The sequence below is a fragment of the Podarcis pityusensis genome, assembly GCF_964106645.2.
Source record: "Podarcis pityusensis genome assembly, chromosome: 6".
Lineage (NCBI taxonomy): Eukaryota > Metazoa > Chordata > Lepidosauria > Squamata > Lacertidae > Podarcis > Podarcis pityusensis.
The window spans coordinates 22,233,701-22,255,467 of record NC_138030.1 but is presented as its reverse complement, the minus strand read 5'-3'; the positions used below and the strand labels follow the sequence as shown (position 1 = coordinate 22,255,467).

The 21,767-nt window shown below is 44.2% G+C and overlaps 1 protein-coding gene across 6 annotated transcripts in view; it reads left to right on the top strand.

Annotated features, from left to right (window-relative positions):
* The window catches only part of KCNS1 (potassium voltage-gated channel modifier subfamily S member 1), a 71,869-nt gene that overhangs the window by 36,998 nt on the left and 13,104 nt on the right, over positions 1–21,767 (top strand). For 3 of the 6 annotated variants that reach the window (XM_081011371.1, XM_081011372.1, XM_081011370.1), the window contains one exon: positions 562–6,578. In XM_081011371.1, coding sequence (XP_080867497.1) covers positions 562–996 — 435 coding nt within the window. In that variant the 3' untranslated portion in view covers positions 997–6,578. Of the gene's footprint in view, positions 1–561; positions 6,579–10,246; positions 13,323–21,767 lie in introns of those variants that run through there. The other 3 variants (XR_013987930.1, XR_013987931.1, XR_013987929.1) reach the window with 3 other exon arrangements.

The window sequence follows — 21,767 nt, the reverse complement described above, 5'->3', positions numbered from 1 at the left end:
CGCTGAGCAGTGGGTGTGCTGCCTGGGGCTAATGACGGGTGGAGTCCACAGATTCCCCACCCCTCCCTTAGCAAGTGCAGGATTAGAAGACTACAGTGGTACCTCGGGTTACAGACGCTTCAGGTTACAGACTCCACTTACCCAGAAATAGTACCTCGGGTTAAGAACTTTGCTTCAGGATGAGAACAGAAATCGTGCTCTGGCGGCGCAACGGCAGCAGGAGGCCCCATTAGCTAAAGTGGTGCTTCAGGTTAAGAACAGTTTCAGGTTAAGAACGGACCTCCAGAACAAATTAAGTTCTTAACCCGAGGTACCACTGTATTGATTGAGGCAACTTGTAGTTCCACCCTAGGTAGGTTTGTGACACTTGCTATCTGAGTTCCCACATGATACAAAGAGGGATATCCCTGTCTTAAGAGGGGGGAAGGAGCCAACCAGCTCATCAGGGAGCAGAAAAGTCAAGAAGGTCCCCATGACCTTCCTTCCCTCTAAGAATCTCTTTATTCCCAGTTGTACACTGTTGCTGCCCATTCCCACGATCTTTTCTATTCTCTTTTTCAGCACAGCTACAGAGAAGTGGGAATCCTACTCCTGTACTTGGCCGTTGGGGTGTCCGTTTTCTCCGGAGTGGCCTACACAGCTGAAAAGGAAGAAGATGTTGGCTTTGATACCATCCCCGCCTGCTGGTGGTGGGGGACAGTGAGCATGACCACCGTCGGCTACGGAGATGTTGTTCCAGTGACTGTGGCTGGCAAGCTGGCTGCTTCCGGCTGCATTCTGGGCGGGATTTTGGTCGTGGCGTTGCCCATCACCATCATCTTCAACAAGTTCTCCCACTTCTACCGCCAGCAGAAGGCCCTCGAGGCCGCTGTGCGGAACAGTGATAAGAAGGAACCGGAGGACTCTGAGAATTACCCGAGCCAAGAGTCAGAGTTTTGCAGTGAGGCCTACCAGAGAGACGATGACTTTACCAGAAACATACTTCCAGTCCATTGAGATGGACAGGGAATCAGGGACTTCAATTCTGGCATCAGGCTTCCAGGCAAGGAGCTCGTGAGATGGTCGCAGGAGCAAATATCTCGGCCATTGTGGGCCCATTAGTTATCAGTGACCTGTTGCAGAATCACTTGCCTCCTGAGCCAATACAGGATACCAACTCACCTTATGCATCTGGATTTCCAGTATTTTGCCCAAGACGCTATACACTGTGACTGACTCGATCCTCTACCCACCAAGGGACCGTTGGAGCCAAATGGCCAAACTGCTATGCTTCTTGATGCAGCCCATATTTCATCCCTCCAGAGCAGCAAAAGAGGGTAGCTTTACCATTATCAGCACTTTTTAAGGCCCTTGCAGGGGTGTGTGAGTGGGGAAAATGCTATTAGCAACCCTCAGGTATAACCGACAGGCAGGGGAGCAAGGCATCCTGGCTGGATTGGAAATGCAAGTCTAGAATCCTAGCAGATAATAGGCAAATGGCGCAACCATTTTTTAAAGGCTCTTTTTCTCATTTTAGGCGTTCAGCAGCCATCCCAGTAACAACCACCATGTCCTTAGTTCAGATACAACCAAATGCTCTCCACTGTCCGTCAAGTTGTCAATACACAACATTATCCCCCCCACCCCAATTTCTGTGCCCTGGAGACCGGATTATGATTCTGCTTCAGCTGTTGCCAAAGAGACCAGATAACGGTTGCAAAGTCTTTCCTGAGTTTCTGTGACAAAGTGTTGTTTGTGGCTTATGAGATTTATAGAAGAAAGAACCTCCTGGCTCCCTTGATAAATGTCTGTCCAACAGAGACAGTGGAGACTTATCAGTGGATGCAGAAGAATTAAATAGATTTGAAGCTGATGAAGGAAAACAGGACAGGGTGTTGTGGGAGAATTGTGATACCTTGATGTGCTGAATAAGGGTTGGAGTACATCACGGGGTGGGTGGGGCTGCTACTTAGTGCCTCATAGCCAATTCTCCACCCCAACCCTTAATGTTTTCGAATGAAATGGATGCTTTTTCTACAACTATGCATGGTATACTGTTGAGAAATTGGAGAGGGAACTACCCACTCCCCTTGCCTTCTCAGCATTGGTGCCCAAAGCCCAATGAAATTGAAAGATTAGATTAAAAAAAAAAAGATACTAAAGCAATTGTCTGATACAATTCAACTGTCACAAAATAATAGTGTCAGCCGTTGGAGTAGTAGATGGCTTTAAATTAGGCCTCATCTGCACTGTACACTTAAAGCAGCCCTGGCTTCCCCCAAGGAATTCTGGGAGCTGTAGCTCGTTAAGGGTGCTGAGAACGATTAGGAGGCTCATGTTCCCCTTAGAGAGCTGCAATTCCCATAGTGCTTTAACAATCAATCCCTCTTCACATGGAACTCTTGAGAATTATAGCTTAGTGAAAGGAATAGGGGCCTTCTTACAACTCTCAGCATGCTTAACAAACTACAGCTCCCAGAATTCCTTGAGGGGAAGCCATGACAGTTTGCAGGGGTATCATAGCCCTCTGAATGTGTGGTGTAAATGTGGCTGCTGATACTGCTGTGTAGACATGGCTGGAATAGGCACAGGTTATCTTAAAGGGGTTTTTGTTTTAGCTGCAGATGTGTTTACCTCATTTCTGATGATGGTTTCTCTCCCAGTACTTTGCTCATATTGGGAATCCCTCGCCTCAGTGGAGGAGGAGGTGGAAGAAAGCTTTCAGCTAGGCTCCATACACTCATGACAGGACAGCCATAGCACCCATGCAAATATAGCTGCAAAAAATATGGCCCATAGCAAGGGGATAGCAGTGGGTTTTCTTCTCATTGGTCACAAGGTGTTATATAACTTCACCTGACACATGATTATAAGGCTTGGACAGCAGCAGTAACATAATACTGTCATTGGGGCCAACGAAAATGTCACAAGATAATAAGCAAGCTTCCAAGAACGCAGAACTCTCCTTTGAGGCGAAGGTTAAGCAAGAAAGCACAGGGTGGGAAGATGCCACACTTTACCATTTGTAACAATCTGAAAATGGACTAGAGGAGGCATTGGGCAGGTTTAATTAGCTTGGCCTGAGCTAGTTGCAAACAACAAATGAATCTCTGGGTTCACCAAAGGCTACGAGAAGGAAGAAGCAATGACTAGCTTTCGCTTTTGAAAATATCAATGGCAGCAGTGACTCTGGTCTGTTTCTAAAGCTAATCAGAACAGAAGCATCTCTTATAAGGTAGACTTAACACTTACAAGAGCTCTGCCAATGATAACTCTGGCATGGCAGCCCCCAGATTGTTTTAGGATCCCCTTGCGGACATGGACCTTTGTTTTGTTTTTGTCTTCAGTAGTTGTGTGTCTGAGAGAAGTTAAACAAGATCTTCAGGGAGGAGGATCCTTTTCCAAGATGGAATTCAGCCGGGGAACCTGAGGAAAACTGGGGGGTTCTGATTAGCACTGCAAACCTTGAACCACTAAAGAATTCCTGTTGGTTTCAATTGGGGTTAATTCACAGTGGGTGGTGTGAGGATTGTGGCCCAATAACCTGATCCTTTACACTTGCTGCACCCAGAATGCACTGCAGCAGCCAACACGATTTTCCTCTGGACGCTACAGGGCCAATGATAGATTACACAGGTACCAATGCTTGGGCAAATTAGCAAGCCAGTTCCGTTTTGCAAGCCAGCCTTTTGGCACATAAGTTCCATTTTGTTCCAATTGCTTTGTACCTTGTACGTCTCAAGCTTGCTGTGGGGTCTCTCGTTCTCTGTGCTCTACTGCTCAATGCGCTATCATCAGTCTCTGTTCAAAGAAAAATGGAGAATTATTAGGGGCCTGCAAGTGTTTTTCCTAGTGGATTCAAATTAATTTAGCGGAGTTTCCCTTCAGCAGCGAGCTTTGCGCCGAGCATGTGGGAATTCTTCTGCTGGCATGGGCATGTGATGATAATGAAATGTCACTATTATGGGATGAGCAGGCTGCGGAGCTCAGGGCCTACTCCAGGCGGCAAAAACCACAGCCTTCCACGAACACCCCAGGGGATGCTGATGCAACGCAACCAGAAAGCCTGTGAATGGCAAATAGTGCAGCTCCCTGTGTGCTAGGCAGCTGGAAGAACTTTCTTCCAGTGTTCCTGCCTGCCTGCCAGCTGCTCTCTTAATCCCTGAGGTCTCTTTCTAAAGTAGGCAAAGGGAACAGGAAGCTTGCTGACAACAGAGTCGAGCCATTGTTCCATCTAGCCATTGTTCACATTGACTAGCAAGCAGAGCCCCAGGGTTTCAGGCTTTCTCCCAGCCCTCTGTGGAGATGGCTGGGGATAGAACCTGGACCTTCTGCATGCCAAGCAGGTGTTCTGCCCAAGAGCGACAGTGCTTCCCTAAAGGGTTGCAGCCAGGAAATAAATATGCTGATGGCCCCAGAAGAAGAAAAAACTGCATCTGCCAAAATATATCCCCCCTGAAAAATGAAGGGGCACCGTTATTCCTTCTCAGTCCTATTATGCCCCCCCGGGGCTATTTGGGGAACATGGGGCGGGGGAGAATATAAATTGAATTATTAATAACAATAAACCCCCAACTCCCTTCTGGGTTTTTCTGAATGACTCCCGAGGGGAATACACATGCAATGCGTTTATAAATATGTAAGCGAGTCTTTGCACACGCTTTTTCGAAACGCCAGAATTACGGCTCTTTCTGATAAATAAAGAATGCTTAACGAACATGCCAGAATTCCCTAGCTCAGTGGAACAGGCCGTGTTTTTTTGTGGGCATTTTGCCCTGGCACCTCCTGTTTGGACTGGGACAGAGTCCTTTCTGAAACCTCGCATAGCTGTTGCCGGTCAGTGAGAGCATACTGAGATAGGTGGAACAATGATCTGATGAGGAATGTGTTTAAAAGTAACATTAAGTAAAGCATGCCGTGTATAACATGCACATTCAGAGACATATCACACATGACATAGACCTTTAACCCCTCCTATGCATATAAAACCTATGCATATAAAACCTACTCATTAAGCTGGCAACACTTCATAAAACATGTATAAGTACATTCATTCTTAGATGCTTCTCATTTGAATAAAGCTATTTTTCCCTGTCTTCCAAAACAAAAATCAGCTTAGCACTACCGGATCTCATTTTAATTAAAGCAGTTAATTTGTTCGTTTTCTGACACAGAGGGGTGTGCATTACATTGGGTTCTCCCCCCCCCCCCAGTTATTTGCTAATATCATTTTAGCACCCTCTAGAAGATTACAAGCCAAATTCCTATTTACTTTCCTGACACAGTCTCTCGGGCTGTTTAAGATGCCACTTTGTGAAGCATAAGACAAAGAATGCCTGCTGCGTTGCCTTCCATTATTTATAATCTCTCTCTACCCCACACAACCTCTGGTTGTTACATCACCACAAAATGTGGCGAGAGGAAAAAACCTACCGACCCAACACACCCTTATTGAGCATTTCTCTTAGTCACATGTTACACAGGTCTAGTCCTTAAAATATAAGTATTTGGAAATATGCAATACAATACAGCTGGAATTGGGTGCTGATTCCTGTCGACTGTTGACTTGTTGAGAAAGCTAGGTTCCCTGCCACGTATGTGAAATGGCTCTTATGCTAAGGTTACCAGATTTTTTTCAATGAATCTGGGGACACTTTCCAACTTCAGTGGATTTTGTATGGGGACTGATGTGTAAATCCGGGGACTGTCCCCGAGAAACGGGGACGTCTAGTAACCTTACCTTATGCAAATTGTAAAAAGAATGGAAAATGGAGAAACTAGTTCTCAAAAGTGCCAATGCTTAATATATATATTTTTTCATTTGTTTTTTTATTGAAATATTTTCATGGATAACAAAGGTACATACAATATCTCTGTTTTCAATTCATAGAGTCCCTTCTACAGGACGATTACATTTGATGTGAGAGACTGCTGTCATAGGCATTGTGAGGGGGCAGGGGCAGGAGAGAGATAAAGATAGTGTTTTTATTGCATTTCCCTAAAAATTCCTTCAGGACAGCTCGCAAGAACAATACATATACAATAGCAACAGCAACAACATCATCATCACAAAAAAACTGCAACACAAATATTGATACCAAAATCAGCATTGGACAAATCTTAACTTAAAAGCATAAAAATGTGAACCCAGGGAAGGTCTGTTTCATTAAAACAGCATTTGGCGTCCATTGAAAGCCAATTTTCTCAGGTGCCTGTTCCAAATTATGGGCACCACCACCAGAAAGACCCTGTCTCTTACACCAGAGATAGGCAACATGCTGCTCTTCAGATGCTGTGGACTACATCAAGATCACTCGAACTATCCCAAACTAGCACAGTGTTCTTCAACCTTGGGTCCCTGGATGTTGCTGGACTACAGCCCCCATCATCCTCAGCCAGTTTAGTCAATAGTCAAGGCTCATGGGTGTTGTAGTCCATCAACATCCTGGAACCCAAGGTCAAAGGTCGTTATTTATGTCAGCATATGAGGTTTTTTGAAGTTATGCTTTATATATAATGATATTAGTAGATAATTCATGGCTAAACTGTAGATATGTCCGCCTGTTATTAAACAAAGTAGGAGTTTGATCAGGGTTCTGTAGTGTAGTCTAATCATGGTGGTTGTGAGTGGGGAAAAACCTCTTCATTTTTTTCTCTGGAGAAGTCCATAGTGCTTTGTTTGCCTCAGGCTTCTGCCTTTCATTTGCTCAGGCTCAGTAAGGAAGACAGCCAACTTCTTAAAGCACCTTCGGCTGAGAGATAAAAGCCCCACCCACCCCACCGTTTATTACATCTGGCTTGAGCACCTCCATGAGCCTGGCTGAATTATATCCATATTAACAGAACTCGCCAGAGCCTTGGGCTGTTTTTGTCTGGAATGGCTCGGGAATGGCTTTCAGTGCCCATTTGTAACGCTGGCTCATTTGGTACGTTCTTCTTAGAAATCCCTTCCTCTATCGGGGCCAATTCAGACATCCTCCAAATGGCTTCAGAGAAGCAATTGCTGTGAGCGTGCTATGTATCCCCCCCCCCAGTGCATTTCTACAGCATCTTGAGAGAAAGCAGGCACCAATAGTAGTTAGAAGGCTTGCGTAGTCCCTGCTCAGTGATACCGAAGCAGGCAATTTAGTGGACGCCTTTTGTAATTGCCCAATTAACACAGTCGTAATGCATCTAATAACAAAGCTTGTCCACCCTCGGTTCGCTATTAACTTGGGTAGCACTTCGTACTTGTATATCTTCCCTCCAAGGACCCATAATAACTTTGGGAAATGGCTGGTTTGACTTCACGTTTAAGAGGCCATGGAGCCACTATTAACTTTAAAAATGGAAGATCCATCATCACTGATTTCCCACTTCATGTCTAGTTGCGTGCTCAGTGCCCTGGCTTGGAGAGCTATGCTGCTTGACCTCAATATAACTAGAACTTTCTCCAGTGCCGATTGCTTTGTAATCAAACTTCTTCTGCCACAATCACTTGCCTTTCAGCATCAAAAAGTAAATGGCCATGAACTCAACTTACGATAACTAAGGAAGTTTCTGTTGTCCCAATTCAGCAGCAGAGCTCCGTCGTAGTAGAAGTGATTCTGCTTATCCGTCTCCTCCTCCACCAGCGCAAAAGCAGTCCTTTGAAACAGACACTTGCCTCGTTGCCTATAGCAATTAAAAATGGTCTCCAGGCAACCAGCCAAGAGATGCTTTGGTAAATGGGAAAGGGTTGGTTTATTGTCTTTTTCTCTATTGCTGCTGAAGTGCTACAAATGAAACTAGGCAGCAACATTTTTTTTATGGGGTAGTAACTGTTGTGAAATCACTTGCAAGGCTGCACAAAGAAAGAAAAGGTTGGATGTGGAAAGACAATGCAGAGGACTGTGACAATATTGATCATTGTAGAGAAGGAGGAAGCCTGTCCCCTCCAAGCGAAGGTACACCACTTCTTGCTTTTCCTTTTAGCTCCCGAAGCAAATGCGTATATATGCATTGGGGTAAGGTAGGTTGCCTCTGGACAGCAAAGATGGCATGCTCTTTGTCATTAGTTTGCACCTGTAGGCAATTCTGGAAATGAGAAGGAAGCTTTCCTTCCCTAAACCAGGGATGAGGAATTTTTGGCCCTCCACATGTTGATGGACTACAACTCCCATCATCCCTGACTGACCACTGGCCATGCTGGCTGCGGCTGATGGGAGTTGTGGTCCTGCAACATCTGAGGTGGCCACAGGTTTCTCACCCCTGCCCTAAACAAATGAATGCCTTAAACCCTTAGGCCCTTGTTCCTCAAAATTGTTGTTGTTGTTTAGTTGTTTAGTCGTGTCCGACTCTTCGTGACCCCATGGACCAGAGCACGCCAGGCACTCCTGTCTAACACTGCCTCCCACAGCTTGGTCAAACTCATGTTAGTAGCTTCGAGAACACTGTCCAACCACCTCGTCCTCTGTCGTCCCCTTCTCCTTGTGCCCTCAATCTTTCCCAACATCAGGGTTTTTTCCAGGGAGTCTTCTCTTCTCATGAGGTTCCTCAAAATACCTCCACATATTTCCCAGTCCCTCACAAATAAGTGTTGCTTTCCCTTTATGGTGACAGGTATGCCTTTGGGTGCCAGGTGGTGGCATGCAACTGTGAAGCAACATAGTAATAGTAACAGTATTAGTAGTAATAAAATTTATTGTTTGTATCCCGCCCACCTGACTGGGTTGCCCCAGCCACTATGGGTGGCTTCCAGCATATACAGAAACATAATAAATCATCGGACATTAAAAACTTTCCTCAGTAGCAGGACATCTGCTTTGCATGGCAGAAGGTCCTAGGTTCAATTTCCAGTATTTCCAGGTCAGGCTGGGAAAGAAGCCTTCTAGAAGAGCTGCTGCCAATCAGTGTAGACAATACTGAGGTCAATGAACTTGATGCTCTATTAAAGCATGATTATTGCCTGCCACCAACTAGAAAATCTGCTGTTTGTGGGCTTCCCAGAGGCGCCTGACTAGTTACAGTGGGAAATAGGACCCTGTTTTAGTTGGACCTCTTGGTCTAATCCGGCAGATCTCTTCTTATGCTCAGGGTTCCATCAAGTGACAATAGTGTGTGATTGGCAATTCCTGTGATGGGGCTGTGATGCAGTCAAATGCACACATTCAAAGAGGTGACTTTCTGTCTACCCCTTCCCTAAGTTGATGCATCCCAGATTATTGTCTCTAGAATTCCCATCAGCCACAGACAACATACTGCACAGCTGCACTGGCTAGAGCTGATGGGAGTCGTAGTCCAAAACATCTGGAGTGCACCAGGTTGGGGAAGGCTGGTCTACCCTTTGACAAAACAAAGGTGGGGACGAAATCTCAGTGGTTTCCAATGAGTGGCCTCCCCAGATGAGCAGGCGTCATAAGCAGGCAAGCTAATGTGTCTGCCTCCCAGAGCTGTGAGTGGTAAGAGGAGGGAAGAGGTGAGAAAAGTCAAGAGGAATTCAAGCTTCTGTGTTGCCTGAGTTCTGTGTTGCCTGAGTTGCCAAAAACTGCATTAAGCTGCAATATTGATAACTGAGGGCTGATCTAATGATCTCGGAGCCTTCCTCTTCCAAGATTAGAACCGATCAGGGCAAGCGCTAGAGTTCAGAATGCCATTGCCATTCTTCTTTATAATGATGAAAATTGCTTTAGTTCCTCTCCTTCCATCAGCATAAGAGCTTTGAGCGCCAAGGCTCCGTTTTCATGAACAAATGCAAGCAGTTCACCTTTGGCGTAATTGAACAAAGAGGACCACATACGTCCTTTATCTAGGTTTGCTGGGTAATCAGAAGTGGGAGAGAGAGAACTGATAATATTTGCAGAATAGCAAATATTCAGTTCCGTGCACATGATTATGATTAAGGCTTAAACACGGTTAGGCGTGCTTCAGCCAACTGAGTTAGTGAGCTGTCCCTTATCAGTGACTGGGTTGCTATGATGGCACAGGTTCTTAAAACATTAGAGATCAAAACACTGCCCCTTAACTGAGCTTATGTGATGCTATGGAATGTTTACAGATACTCTTACTGCTGAGATGGAAAATTCAACCTGAAAGGGCCACATGGGGAGAATAGACTGAATTGGAGTGATTCAGAGCCAAACATCCATTGGTCTGAGCACAATCATTAGAGACCTGAAAGAATCTTACTTACGGTAATTTGGCGTTTGTCTGGTCCAATTTGCAGCTAGCTAGCAAAGTAGCCATTATATCTCATCTGACATTCAGACAAATCTGTCCCCTGCTCTGATTTTATTTTGCTTATTTTCAGAATTTATATGACGGCCTTCAATAAATCTTTCTGAGGTGCTTTATGAGGGAGAAAGCATTACATTGTAAAACCACAAAAGGCAAGTTATAAAACAGAAACGATAATAAGATTAAAACTTGCAGATGTTAGAAGGGGAACTAGAAAGGTTTTCGCCTGGTGCAGAAAATTTGTTAATATCGGCAACAGGTGAGCTTCTCTGGAGAAGGCAGGGTAGCATATGCAAGAAGGTCCTTTCTGTACTCTCCTCCCAGTCCTTTTATTTAAAACCAAAATTTAGGTTCAACAGCATTCTTTTCCAAAACAGAAATGATTTACAACCCAGCCATGATGCATGTTTGTGTGGAGTAAGCCTCAGTGAATTCAAAGGGACGTACCCTAGCAAATGCATAGTATTACAACCCCATTGAATCCATTTTAGCTGTGTACATGGCACTATAGTAGCTAGAATAGCAGGGGAAGTTGGATCCAGACTTAAATTCCTTTCAGATATGAAGCTTGGCGGGTGTTTTTGGTAAGTCACCAGCTCTCGCTGTAACCTAAGGGAGAGTTTGTGAAGCTAATTCAGCTCTGAGTAAGAAAGCAAGGCAAGATTTAAATGTAAGTAAAAAACAAGTTGATGTTTCCTGTGTGGCTTTTCGTCATTCTTTATATGGAGGTTTCTGCTAATAATTTTTGTCGGGTGCCCCCCCCATAACAGATACGAGTGCTATCTTTTGCAATGACTAAAGAACCAGGGTCCTGTAATTGTGTTGTTGCCTCTGATGGTTTTTTTGCTGCTTGTTTCTGTCCCCACACCCCATTTTCACTTTGATAAAAATGACAGCATGCCAACAGCACAATCCTAACCATTGGGCTACTAGAAGTACGGTAAGTCTGAATTGAATTCAGTGGGGCTTGCTCATTTGGTAAGTAGGTTTAAGACTGCAGCCTCTGTTTATTTTTTGTTTTTCCCTCTGTGTGTAACCAAGAAAGTGAAATTGAATCACTCCTGAGTGTGCATCAACTAAACACGTGAACTGTCCCCTTAGAAAAGCATTGTGATCTGAGCATCTGGGAGGAAATGAAATGTATAGTAAATAAGCAGACATGCTTTTTAACTTTTCTTCAGTTTCTTCCAGTGGTGGTGCAGCGCTGAACAACGCTCCCTGTGTAGCATTTGATCAGTGATGGCTGTTGGAAATACAGAAGTCCTGTTTGATATTGTGGCCGTATATGTATGTGTGTGTGTAGGTGTGAGTGAGTGAAATCTCCTCAAAGGATGCCTTAGGTCCAAACTAGATTCAGTATCAAACGTTTCTTTGCAGCATGCATGTTAAAATCGCTCCCCTGAAGCTGCTGTTTGTATTGGGAAGAAAGCTCCCATGGGCACCAATTTGGTGTTTTTATATTGTCAGTCACCCTCAGATGGAAGGCAGTATAGAAAACAGAATTAATAATAATAATAATAGAACTTTCCTTCCAAAGCAATTTGCAGCTTTGAAGGAGCCATTTTGAACTTTCCAAAGAAAGTGTTAAACTCCTGTCTCCCAACCTCACCGCGGCTTTTTGCATTTTCTAGAACGTGCTGTTCAAATGTAAATACACATTTGATACTGTGTCTACTTTGATCCTGAAGGCCCAGATTGTCCAAAGCAGCCACAAAAGATTTCAGAGCATAGAGATGAGCCAATAACATAGGCCCCTGGTCATCATACATGTTCGTAAGATGGTGTGTAAAGTTTCTGAATTCATGTTTTGCTTAATGTGCGTGCTAATGCCTATTCCTACATGTAGAAACACCAACCCTACTGACCTAAATAGGGAACTGGGCACTTTAAAAGATGTCTGTATGTGTAAAGTGTTTAACCACCTTTTGTGTAGCTCGGTTTTGAAGAAAGACTTGAAACCAGTTGTTTTGCCCCATTCCTTTCAAGCCAAGAGACTACAGCGCAATACATCAGATCACACCTCATGCTGGCTCCAAGAGAAACACAATGATGGACATGAACACATTAGCCATGAACATCAGAGCCATTGTCTTCCATTCTTAAGAAGCAAATGGGGTCATTCATGGTCCAGACTTTGCTCATTGTTGTGAGATGAAATTGCTGAAGAAGGATGCTACAGATACTTGAATACAGGAGTACCCATTTGCTCCTCAATATCGCCGGGTAGCAAAATGTACTTGATATTAGATGCCAGTTAAATATGCTAAGGAAAACTGTTATGCAACAAGATCATCAAAAAGCATGTACAATAGTAATTTTATATTTATGCATGGGATGCATATGGTATATTTTATTAAAGATCTTAGTGACCCATCATCGGATATCATTTTCTTGTTCGTCTCCACTTTTACACTGGGAAAGCTTAGGAAGTTCTGTTGGTTGGCATATTGGAAGCATTTCAAAATCCCGTTGCGCAGTTCTTTCGTTCAGACCACCCAAAATATCACAAAACTATGAGCAAGATTTTGAGTTCTCCAAAACCCTCCATCAAGCCGAATGTTGAGGGGGAAACGGTGTGGATGAGGGAAGGAAAGGGAGAAAAACCTGGGCTGATGTCCACAGTGGAGGAGAGAACAGACTTACAGAGCAATCATATGCATATTTAGGCAGAAGAAATCCTGTTGAGTTTAGGAAGGCATAGTCACAAATAAGTGTGATTAGGCTTGCTGCCGTATTTGGATGGTGGTCTATTATGGGGATCTGCTGGCCTCAGACCCAGCCAGCAAGATGTCAGGTATAATGAGAGCTGTAATTAAACATCTGGAGGGCCCCATCCCTGCTGTAAGCACTCTGGTCTTATTTCCTTTTTAGGTCAAGGTTTATGAAAGTGAGCCTGCCATTATAATATGGACAACAGTGCCTCTTGTCCTAAGGAAGCATTATCCATCTCCAAGCCTACTTAGGTCAAAAGTGGTCCTCCACATGTTGCAGAACTACAGCTCTCATCAGTCGATGGGAGTTCTGTCCTCCACTGCACTTGGACACCCTTAAAAATAGAATAAAATAGTGATTTGAACTGTCAGAACAAGGAGTGGAAGGAAATACCCAGTCGTTTGTGACCCTCACTTCCATACTTTTAAAGAAATAACTCATCCAACTGCATTTAGTTCCAGCCTGTGGGAACCAGCTATCTCAACCTAAAATTAGAAGAACTATATTTAAATGCAAAATGCTGAAACAGCTGGCTGTGGCATAATTCTAGCCAGTTAAATAACCAGTTCACTTTATTTTAAATCCTAATAATAGAATTAGTGGAGAAGTGTAAATTCCAAAGGGTAGCTACATTTGAGTCCATGTATTGTTTTAGAAACTGCAAATTAAGTCGGTTCGCAATGTGGTACAATTTTAAAGCTGCAATGCCAGATCTACATGGCCATCGGCCAACAATTCCAAGGGTTACCCTTGAACTTGCTGAACTTGGCTTTACCATTTACCGTATTTTTCGCTCCATAGGACACACCTTGTTTTAGAGGGGGAGAACAAGGGGGAAAATTCTCCCCCTCTCTGTGCAGCGCCCCTTCAGTGAAGCGGCAGGAGAAACAGAGCCCCTTCCATTTCTCCTGCTGCTTTGCTGAAGGGGTGCTGCGCAGAGAGGGGGAGATTTTTTTCTTGTTCTCCCCCTGTAAAACAAGGTGCGTTCATTCGCCTTCAGTGAAGGCAACCTGAAGCCTCTGGAGCGCAGCGGGAGTTCCTGCTGTGCTCTGGAGGCTTCAGGCGGCTACCTTGGAAGCCTGGAGAGTGAGAGGGGTCAGTGCGCACCAACCCCTCTCGCTCTCCAGGCTTCAGTGAAGGCAACCCGAAGCCTCCGGAGCTCCTTTCGACCTGCTCCCCGGGGTTGGCGATGGGGGAAGCCCGGCTTTCCCCCACTGCCAGCCCCAAAGAGCAGGTTGGGGAGCAGCGGAAAGGCTGTGCGCAGCCTTCCCGCTGATCCCCGAGCTTGTGGGGCAGGCGGGGGAAGCCCGGGTCCGCCCCCAGCCCCAGGGACCACACATTCGCTCCATAAGACGCACAGACATTTCCCCTTAGATTTTAAGAGGAAAAAAGTGTCTTATGGAGCGAAAAATACGGTAAATGGAGAAGGTTTCTTCTTCTTTTAACCAGGGCTGGGGAACTGGATCCAGTCGGTGGCTCGGATCCTGACCTCCCCCTGCCCACAAAGGCCACTTCGACAGGTTGGTGGGGCCAGACCCCCTGACAGCCTCTAGCAGTTCTTTGATCTGTAGAAATTAACAAATGAAGGGTTTTTTTTAAGCAGCATCAAGATAAGATTTAACCCTCTTCTAGTTTTTTTAAAATGTATTTTTATTAAAGTTTTTCTTGATTTACAAAGGTGCGTGCAATATATTTTTTTATGTAACTTTTTTTATAAATCAGTTTCATTTGTTGAGACATTAGGAAGAAAAGGGGAAGGAGGGGGGAAAGATGAGTGGGGGTGGGGTCGGGTGGCAATGTTTCTATTTTACTTAATATATGTGGGGTTTTGTGTCAGTGTTGCTTGTGCAGGTTCTCTCCTGTTCACTTGTGTTCCTTTGGTGGTGAGAGAGGTTGGGGTTTGCCTAGGGTGTGGCTGTTCCATTTGTGATTGGCTGTGGTGGTCTTTGTTTTCATGTGTGAGTGCGGTGTGTGTGTTTTGGATCAGGTTAGCCCTATGGATTTGTATGCTGTTGGTGGATTTTTGTCATTGTCTTGTTGGGTTGTGTATGTGATAAAGGGGAGCCATAATGGGGTGAAGGCGTCTTCTTCTATTTGTCCCTGTGTCAGTTTCAGTTTATTGGTTAATTTTTCTAGTAGGGCTGTTTCCCATATTATTTGGTACCATTGGTCCATGCTTACTCCTGACAGGTCTCTCCAGTGTCTGGTTATGATGTTTCTGGCTGCTGAGAATAGGTGGGTTATGAGTTCTTTGTGGAGTAAGTGGGCATTGTTGTATTGGAAGATGTTTAGTAGGACCAATTCTGGGGTGATTTCTAATACTTGCCGCAGATCAAACGACCTCCAAAAGCATAGTTGCAGGGGCAGTTTGAAAAGTTGGCAACCCAGTGTTGGTATGACTTTTGTAGGCATGAGGAAGAGAACAGAAGCTGTCTACCCTCAGTGAAACTCATAGAGTATTTGGTAGATGAATGAGCTCACTTTCTGCTGATCACCTCAAAGGAAGGTGCTCTCTTTTAAGTTACAGAACATTCCTCCTCTTGATATTAAATGGAATGCAATTTCAGCATCTGTCATGAAAGTCTCAATACTAATAAACACAAGTAAGAAATATATCCCTTCTGGCACCGGTTTCTTTGCTGTTATTAAAAATGGATGCCTTTTAGGCATTGTGGGAATTAAAATCCATAGGTCCAGGAGATTCTAACTTGACAGAGGAGATTCAATCATCAATGCCAGTCTATCCTTTATCCCCTACAGGGGCTCTGCAAAGCACGATACAAGTAACTTCCTACCAAGAAACTGTCAAAGGAACAGAAAATGCCTCTGGTTAGAGGAACTGATTTCTTTAAAGTGAAATTCCCCCCACCCCACCCCCTGTGCTTATTAAATGTGGAAGCTGGCATATCTCCTGCAATACCGACTTTTCTCCATTAAAACTCAAACTTTTTGTCAATAAGGCATCTTCATATATCCATGAGAGAGGGAGGACTAGGGGTGGAGGAGATTTGATTCAGTTTGCATTTAAAGGAAAATCTGTCAAATGTGTACTTTCTGGAACAATAGAAGAATAGAAACACAACCATCCTTCAAAATTGGAATTTTGCAATTAAGTTCTCCAAGCAATCAGTATGTGTGTGTGTAGGAGAGAAACGAGCATAGAAATGGCATATAATTAATTAAATTTGCAGACCGCCCTTCATCCAAAGATCACAGGGCTTCCCAAACTTAGGTCTCCAGCTGTTTTTCAGACTACAGTTCCCATCATTCCTGATCACTGGTCCTGATAGCTAGGGATGATGGGAGTTGTAGTCCTAAAACAGCTGGAGACCCAAGTTTGGGAAACCTTCTGCTGAAAGATGCAAACTGAATCCTGGAGACAACAGCTGGATGAGCCTAGACTGATTCTGAAATGTTTTCTGTCCAGAAGCTCTAGATCAGCCTCTACTCACTCCTGGCTTAAGGTCAACTCTTATGGGAGACATGCTTTAAAGCCAGGGATGGTTCCTCCAGAAGCTGTTAAGCCTGCTCCCATCACACCCATGTAGCATGGCCATCGATCAGGAATGATGGGAACTACAGCTGCATCTGTAGAGCTTCTGCATCCCTCCTTTAAGGATTCCCTGCCTGCCATCTTGTGTTTTTATTTAGAACCTTGTCAACTTTAATTCCACGCTCTTTTAAGTGCCCTGGGTCCCTCTTGCCACAAGGAGAATATATGCTTCACTCCCAAGCCTTGATGCCACTGCGCGGGCAGGTGTTTCATACATTTTACATTATTGTCTTTCTAAAGATCCATTAGCACGCCGTCTTCCAGTCACAGAAGCTGCAATTCTGGCTGCTGCACTTTAATACACGGCACTGCGTTAAGGCTTTGCACTGTGAAACCAAACGGAGTTCAAGAAAGGCAGAGCTCTTTTCAGATACCCTTAAAAGACTCCTCTGCTCCAGTAAGAACCACTGGGTTGATAAGACACAGGGCTTCTTGTCCCTCGCAGTCATTTCTTTTGCTGTCCCTTCCCGCTACCATGCACTCGTACAGAAGCCAGAGATGTATAGGAGAATGAATTGCAGTCTGGTCAAGCCAAATGGTAGTTGGCTGGCTCCATTTTCAATAACGTATTAAGCATTGATCTGCACAATTGCTGTGGGCTTTAAAAAAGCAAATCTAGCCCAGGAAGAGAGGGCATTTTTCAATTCTTATTCCCTCACGGGGAAACCTTCCATGCATGCCAGTGGTAGGTGGAGTCAGAGGCAAAAAGGGTTTGCAGCAACAGATGTGACTCTTAACTTTGTATAGTAAGCTACAAAGTTGTTGTTGTTTAGTCGTTTAGTCGTGTCCGACTCTTCGTGACCCCATGGACCAGAGCACGCCAGGCCCTCCTGTCTTCCACTGCCTCCCGCAGTTTGGTCAAACTCATGCTGGTAGCTTCGAGAACACTGTCCAACCATCTCGTTCTCTGTCGTCCCCTTCTCCTTGTGCCCTCCATCTTTCCCAACATCAGTCTTTTCCAGGGAGTCTTCTCTTCTCATGAGGTGGCCAAAGTACTGGAGCCTCAGCTTCAGGATCTGTCCTTCCAGTGAGCACTCAGGGCTGATTTCCTTAAGAATGGATAGGTTTGATCTTCTTGTAGTCCATGGGACTCTCAAGAGTCTCCCTCCAGCACCATAATTCAAAAGCATCAATTCTTTGGGGATGAGCCTTCTTTATGGTCCAGCTCTCACTTCCATACTGGGAAAAACATAGCTTTAGCTATACGGACCTTTGTTGGCAAGTAAGCTACAATACTGCCACACAAAAGACAGAGGAGCGTGCATGTCTCCTCCAGCCAGGGAAAAGCATTCAAGGTGGGCACAGGACTGGTGAGAGGTGCGACTTGGGGAAATGAAAACAAAACACCCTGCTTTCCTTAGCCTTCCATCCCCAGTGGTTACTGGTCTAAAACAGCTCCTTAGGGATCAATCCTCTGTACACACTACTTTGGCAGCAAGCACCATCAAACACTAGGAGGATTTATGCATCTAGAATGTGCAATAATCAGGCCAGATTAAGATTGGCTGAAGCCAATTAGCTGTGCTAATTTGGGCAGGAGGGAACAGAAAAACATGGCGCTAATAGTACAAAAATGCAACACTCTGGTTCAAGGAACAAAAAGTTGATGCCTACAAGCACAAATTGCTCCCTTTGCAGAAATTTTATACTTTCTTATCTATCTCCACAACAGCTATGTGCAGTAGGCTAGGCTGAGAGTTGGTGACTGGCCCAAGGGATGAAGTGAGCAAAAACAATGGCTTAAGTGAAAGTGATTTAAAAATGTGAAACTACACATGCTCAAGAGGTTTTTTAAATCAAGTTTGGCAAAAAGTTTTTTGAGCCTCTACAGCAGGCATGGCCAAACTTGGCCTTCCAGCTGTTTTGGGACTACAATTCCCATAATCTGTGACCACAGGTCCTGTTAGCTAGGAATGATGGGAGCTGTAGTCCCAAAACAGCTGGAAGGCCATGTTTGGCCATGCCTGCTCTACAGGCTCAATAATTTTTTTGTTGCTCCACAAAAGCTTATGCCGTAACTTTTTTTAAAAAAAAATACCACATTACTTATTTTGTGATACCTTATTCCATGTGTTCCGTTTCTGGGAGAAGGGGACCCTATTTGGGGAATTGCACCACAACTTCCAAACACCTCAATCCTGCCTAGCCTGCTGCTCTTTCTTCTTAAAGTTATCTTTGAACCAGCCTTGAAATGGGCAACATTTCAACCATAAGATGTCTTCATGGAGATGTCTTTCCTCTGAAGGCCCTTCAAATAGAAGACTGTCCTCTGTATGCATGGTCTCCCTATTCATATGGCTAATGCCTGCCAATTTTGCGGATTGCTACAACCCAATCCAATTCAGTTCATAGTTTGCACAGAGCAATCTTCAAATGCCTGCAGGTCTTTTTGTTCAGCAAAGCACAGTTGAAGCTGGAGGCTGTTTCGGAGATATGTTTGGTCTAGAAATGCTTTGCTCGCATTCACATCCTGCCACACCAGAGCATGCAAGCCTGCCTCTCTCTCTTCCCAGTTTTTCTTTGGAGGTATTTAGTTGCTGGCTGGCTGCTCAGATGCTGACTGACAGTGTCCTTGAATTGCTCCTTGCAAACCAGCTGCAATAAAGTCAAATGGGAAAGAGCTGGAATGCCTTCTTGCAGTCTTTGAATCCATTCTCCAGGAACAAAAATGAGCCTTCCATCAAGAAGTTAAGGTAATGCACATGGACCAAGATACACCGGTACCTCAGAAGTCAAACGGAATCCGTTCTGGAAGTCCATTCAACTTCCAAAACATTCAGAAACCAAGGCACAGCTTCAGATTGGCTGCAGGAAGCTCCTGCAGCCAATCGGAAGCCGAAGAAGCCACATCAGACGTTCGGGTTCCAAAGAATGTTTGCAGACCGGAACACTCACTTCCAGGTTTACGGCATTCAGGATCCAAGGTACGACTGTCTAGATTTTGATACACACTTACCTGCAAGTATGCATCACTGAACTCAGTGAGACTTACTTCTGAGTAGACATACATATTGTATGGCTAGTGTCACATTTTAGTCACTAGGTGGTACTGTATTAGACTTAAGGCTTGCAAGATCTCCTTTGTTAAAAAAATTAGAACTCTGGAATCTACCAACTAGAAACTAGTGCAAAAAACACACCTTTAGCCTTAAACTATCTTGAACTGAGGAATTTTGTTTTCAGTACTAGAACTAATTGGAACTCACAGTCCTTTCACAAAAACATTCACCCCTGGTCATTCCAAGCTTTCCTCATTTCAGTAGATCAATTTTGTTGCTCTTGCTCCTATCATTAAACAACTGAGAATCAACAAACTCTGCAAATGTACTGCAAATCATCCCAATATCTTCCAGTAGATCCTGTTCCACAGAAACATCAGTTATATACTTAGGTCACATCAGTATCTTTTAAACCACAAAAAACCAACTTTTTTTATTGGAACAGTTTATTTTGTCCTATTAAACAAATAAGGCAAGGTGTTTAAAACTCAAAACAAAGAACTGTATCAAACTCAAAAGGAACATGTAATAAAAAGTTGCTTTCATATACAAACTAAGGATTCCAATCCATTCTAATATGTACAAATCAGACAAATCTCTACAAAAGAGAAATTTCAAGTTACATTGGGTATGATGTGCTAACTTCATTACAAAACATTAAAGCGACTAACTTCACATTTAAGTCTTTCACAGAACCAACAACCAAACACTTGATTTAGGGCGGTGGGAAGAAAAGATGGCAGCTTATCCGGAATGCTTCAAGCTGTGTTTATGGACCCATCAACCACGAGAATGAGATTTCATAAGTATATGAATACCTTGCTTTAAACACTGTTTGCTCTGGACAACATTCTTTCAGAAGAAGTCCCTAAAATTACAATCTGGGTGATAGATGAAGTGGTATATTCTTGCAGAAGAATTCAAAATGAGAGCCGGAGTCTTTGATTAGGCTGAATTTACTGAAGATGGCTTCCTGATGCTGAACTACAATAGCAGGAATCCAGCAATTCATTCTCATATCTTTTAGATTGGGGGGGGGGGGATGGGACTACGTTACTGAGACTGCTGTGCTTTTTCATTCACTTGCTTCCACAACAAAAATAGTAATATTTCATTAGGAGACTCATTAAGAGTCTGGCTGGTTGCAGACAAGACATCCCAAACACATGTATTTCCCTGCTACCATGGCACATATTGTAAAGGCAAAGATTCCCAGCTAAAGGACCATCTCCTTTATGTGAGAGCAAGTTACTCACCTAAATACCTGAATGTGAAATACTGTGGGGTAGGCATCATAGCCAGAGGCAAAAGGCACCCACTTTAGCAGCCATCTGGCTTCACGGGTTACTGAGAAAGGTCCTCCCACCTGATTCACATAGTTGAAAATTGCATTTAAAGCAAGGAAACAGTAGATGGAGGGGGTGCAAAATAAATTTACTTGCGCAGTAAATAAAGTACATTTCTGCTGCAGGTAGCATCCCCTCACTTTACCCCTTTGCTTGCACCTCCATAGTTAAATTGCAAATGACTGGCTTTCTAGCCTTTCATGGCAGATTTCTATTTGCTAGAACCATTAACAAAAAACGAGTATTTCAAAAGGTTAGCTTGCGTTGCAAACTGTACATACTTGAACAGCAGCTGATCAGCATGGCTTTACAGGGAACATAATTACTTTGGTTTATTTTAATACTTCTCTTTCCGTCACTGAACTTGTACAACCGGATTGCTAATTTCTGCTCAGCTTTTTTAGGGCTTCTCCATCCAGGGCAGTGATGGGGAACCTGGGGTCCTCCAGCTGCTACTGGACTACAACTCCCATCAACCCTGGGCATTGGCTCCCAGCGTCTCCTTGCGTGTTAGGAGTCACAACAACATGTGGAGGGCCAGAGGTTCCCCAGCCCTGATCTGGGCTAAGCCAAATATATCCTTGGCCAGGTCGTTAGAAAGAGAAACACTGGCAATTAGACCACTGCTCTTCAGCAGGTTGTCTTAACAGCAATGCTTCCCTATATTTTTGAAAAGAGCTTGAGCTCTGCTTACAATGAGACAAACTTCCTTCAGCAGCAGAAAGGGTTTGGATGACTTCACCCTTCCCCACTAGCACATGAAACGTAAACTTGGTTCAGGTCACACTCACCACATGCAAAAGAATGCATGGCCTACGGTGCAACTGGGATGAGAGCACACATTGCAGCTGGGATAAGTGAAGAGGAGAGATTGGAGGCTAGGTCATGATCTCTCCTCCACACCCACCCTAAAAGGTTAGTACCAGAGTGTTTAATCCTCTGCTGCAACCAGAGTAAAACAGAAGTTACACACGGGCTGTTCAC